Source organism: Dipteris shenzhenensis, chromosome 20, assembly GCF_047967505.1.
Source record: "Dipteris shenzhenensis isolate YYH24624 ecotype China chromosome 20, Dip_SZ_1.0, whole genome shotgun sequence".
NCBI lineage: Eukaryota > Viridiplantae > Streptophyta > Polypodiopsida > Gleicheniales > Dipteridaceae > Dipteris > Dipteris shenzhenensis.
In genome coordinates, this window is record NC_141615.1 from 47,383,824 (window position 1) to 47,387,249 (window position 3,426).

Below are 3,426 nucleotides of genomic sequence, written 5' to 3' on the forward strand. Positions count from 1 at the left end.
TCATTCTATGAGGCTGAATACCAAATACAGGGTTCCCAGAAATTTGCATGTTTTGCTGGACCAAGCGTGAGGGTGCCGAATCCATATTCACTTGTCATGCAAGAACAAGAGCAAGAAAACATTGCCTGTTTTGACAACTGCTGGTGGCTAGACCCTCTGTAGCATTAGCTTACAGGTTTTCATCTTCATCAAAGAAGAGTCTTCCCCTGCTAGCTGCTCACCAGAAGCTTCCACCAAAAGTGATCACAGCAAGGCATTACCACACTCTGCAGGGCTAATGGTTGTACCAAGCACAGGGCAGCATAAACAATGAGACTGTGTGCTCCAGAAACTTATGCCAGGGCTACCCAGACAATAGCTTCAAAGAATCCCCTTGGTGTAACCAATAGCATAAAAAGGAAAGCTCCTAACAGGTGCATGCCCCTCATCCAGTAAAAAAACTATGGCTCCGAATGACCACTGGCAGTTCATGGCATAAAGGGGTCACATTCACCCCAAAACTCCAAGTCTAGAACTGAAGGGCATTCATCTACCTGAACTTGTCATCTTTCAAATCTGTCAACATGGTCATTTTGCACCGCTTTAGCTTTTTTCGCATCTTGTGTCTCCATTGCACTATTGAACCTCTCATGTTTTCAAAATGCCTATGACACTTGGGTATGCTACAAACATGAAACTTTGCTTCATGCCAGGTGTACTTTAAAGTTTTGACAGCTTCCTCAGCATTATGTTAAGATACGACAGTTTTAATGTTTTGAAATGACTGTTGTCATAACTTGAATCAAGAGATCAAGACTAGATCAAACATGCTTTCAGAGTGAACTTCATTCCCCTTCTCAAAAAGAAGTGAATAAGACAAAAAGAGAAGGCCCTCAGAGAGAAGGAAATAGTAGCTTACACATGAAAATGAGTGACATTTCCTTCACCTTTACGAATTTTCCGAATTACATCTTTAGATGAGTTGATTGAAGCCTTTAAAAATCATGACAGCTAGTGAGATCATACAAATGGGAGAGAATTTATGTAAGCCGCATCAATCCATAGGAGCTTTGAGGGCTACCATAAATCATACGAGCAGTTCAAACCTGCAGGAAAGACCAATGATTGAGCGAGCAACCATGGCCAATTCGATACCCCTGATATTCCAAAGCTTGAGGTCAGACACAAATTCTGCCAGTCTGATGATTGAGGTTCTAGGTGGCTACCTGTTACTCTTTCTCTGCTTGGCCACAAGAGGTTTCGAGCATGTATAATCAACCCTGAAGCTGCTGCCATGTTCCATAACAATTATATTGCAAGAAACCTGAAATCATCTCCCATCTGGAACCAATTGTTGTTCGATCCTCTGCACAGAATTAGCTCACTGTCTCTCATCATCAGCAGCAGAGTCGTCGGAATCTGGCTGCTCCCCAACAGCAGTGTCTGAATCAGATTGCTCAGCGGCAGATTCACCCAAATGATCAAAGAAGGTCTCATGACACCAAGGCCAGTCGGGGTACCACTCCCCTCGTTTAGCCTTCGCACGCCATTCTTGATCAGTTATCATCTCTGGCGTCAGTCCCCACTGCTCCAGCTCCTCCCTACCATGGTGCACAGCCAGGCTGTATTCTCCTCCTGTGCCCAATTGCATTATCCGAATTTCACAATTCTGAGGATTATTCAGCTCTTCGAACTGCTGAACGGTCCATTTAAACCAGCGCATCAAAAATACGCGCATGGTTAACCCATGAGAAATGATCACAAGGTTCAAATCAGTGGACTGAGAGCGATTTAACCTGTTGGTGTCTATATCTCTCCATAACGATTCCAGAAAACCTGCAAAAATCATAGAAAATAAGGGCCAAGGCGGACATTCGTGAGAGATATGGAGCTAAGACATCCGAATGCAGCCAATCTCTAAGGAATCGCACAAAACGTACTTGTTACGCGGTCGAAAACATCTGCACCCGATTCACCTTCCGGGAACCGATAGAAAAAGCGCCCAAACTGCTTCCTGACATCCTTGACGACCGCCATGCGCTTTTCTTCTTGGAAGTTCCCGAAATCCTGTTCCCGCAGGCGTGGCTCCTCCCTCACTCCTAGAATCCTAGCCCGTTCGAACACCCTCCCGATGCCCTTGAGAGTGCAAAGCGTTCTCGAGTAGGGAGACACATAGAAGTAAACTTGCCAGTCCTCCTTTCCGTTCTTCTCGATGATCTCACGAATAGCCTTGCCACAGGATTCCGCCTGCTTCATGCCCACTGCAGTGAGCATGATCTTAGAGTCAGCGATGGTGCAATACTTGGTCTCATCGAGGTTACCCTCGCTCTGTCCATGGCGAACAAGGATGATACGGGTAGGCCTTCTGGGCTTATCGACGCAAGCCATGCATGCTGTGCTGGTGAAGGTCTACGGAAGGATTCTACAGCTTTAAGAAGCTCAAGGATTGCTTGCTTGTTGACTATGGAAGGAGACGTGCAGCCGACATGTATGTATTTTGCGTTGAGGAAGACGATTTCCAAGAAAGCACAGATCAAACTTGAAGCTGGCAACCTACCTCGAGCAAACGCCGAACAGATTGTCCAAGCTCATCATCGAGCTGATGTGGTCATCTCGAGATCATCAAACTGGTCTGGTGCACGAAAAATCAATGCATCGTTGGAGGAGATGATCCAATCCCTGAGCTTGAAGGTTCCGAGATGATTCCATCGCTGAAGCTTTATGCCAAACTTTGCAAGAAGCACACAAACTGAGAGAGGCTGCCTACCAAGAGGGCGGTGGATAGTAATGAGTGGTAGTAGTTAGGTGGGCACACGCGACCAGCAAGCTACATGAGGATATATATCATGCATTCTTAAGAGATCAACACGCCACGTCACACATTCTAGCACAGGCGCATTAGTACCCGAACACCTGCCAAGAGTGGTAGTAGTGCATCTCCCTACTCGACCGGCAACCGCACAGACGTCGTAGAGCGCCGGCCTACCTATACCGTTGCCTTCAAAAAACGAGCAATGGCTGTAGAGTGTCTCTCTACTTGAGTGGCGGGAGCTCAGGAGCGACGGCAGCTCAAGCGGTAGAGTGTCTACCTACCCGAACTGTTTCCCTCAAAGGAGTAGCTGTTCAAGGCCTCAAGGCGAAGGCTCGGTCAGTAGAGCGTCTGCCTACCCGAATGGTTGCCCTTTTTCGAATCCTCCGCAAATGTGCCCCTCAATGGGACCTAGGTGGGTGCGTGGCAAAAAAAGAGGAAAAAAGGTTCAAGGCCCACCTCCAAGCCACCCGAAGCCCTCATAGCACATCTTTCATGCAACCTCGTAGTTTACCTCATCAGCTTTTGTTGTCAAAGGCAACTTTCTCAAACTTGCTTACAAGCTCCCTGTGACAAAATACCACCTCTACCTATGCTAGTGCAAGCTTCTGATTTCACCTCCATAGAGCCTCTGGTGG

The 3,426-nt window shown here is 47.0% G+C and overlaps 1 protein-coding gene across 1 annotated transcript; it reads right to left on the reverse strand.

Annotated features, from left to right (window-relative positions):
- Positions 1-917: 917 nt before the first annotated feature.
- On the reverse strand, positions 918-2,781 carry LOC147889765 (Phosphoglycerate mutase family protein). The gene is made up of 2 exons (XM_087392002.1): positions 1,920-2,781; positions 918-1,815 (listed from the first exon to the last, which is right to left on the reverse strand). Exons 1-2 carry the CDS (start codon positions 2,365-2,367, stop codon positions 1,361-1,363), a joined length of 903 nt encoding a protein of 300 aa, XP_087248128.1. The 5' UTR covers positions 2,368-2,781; the 3' UTR covers positions 918-1,360.
- Between the last annotated feature and the right edge of the window lie 645 nt (positions 2,782-3,426).

Excerpts from the sequence above, each read along its gene's own strand:
- LOC147889765 (XM_087392002.1), bottom strand. The coding sequence starts at position 2,367 with ATGGCTTGCGTCGATAAGCCCAGAAGGCCTACCCGTATCATCCTTGTT. Across the intron at positions 1,816-1,919 it reads TGTTTTCGACCGCGTAACAA|GTTTTCTGGAATCGTTATGG; the intron begins GTACGTTTTGTG and ends TGATTTTTGCAG.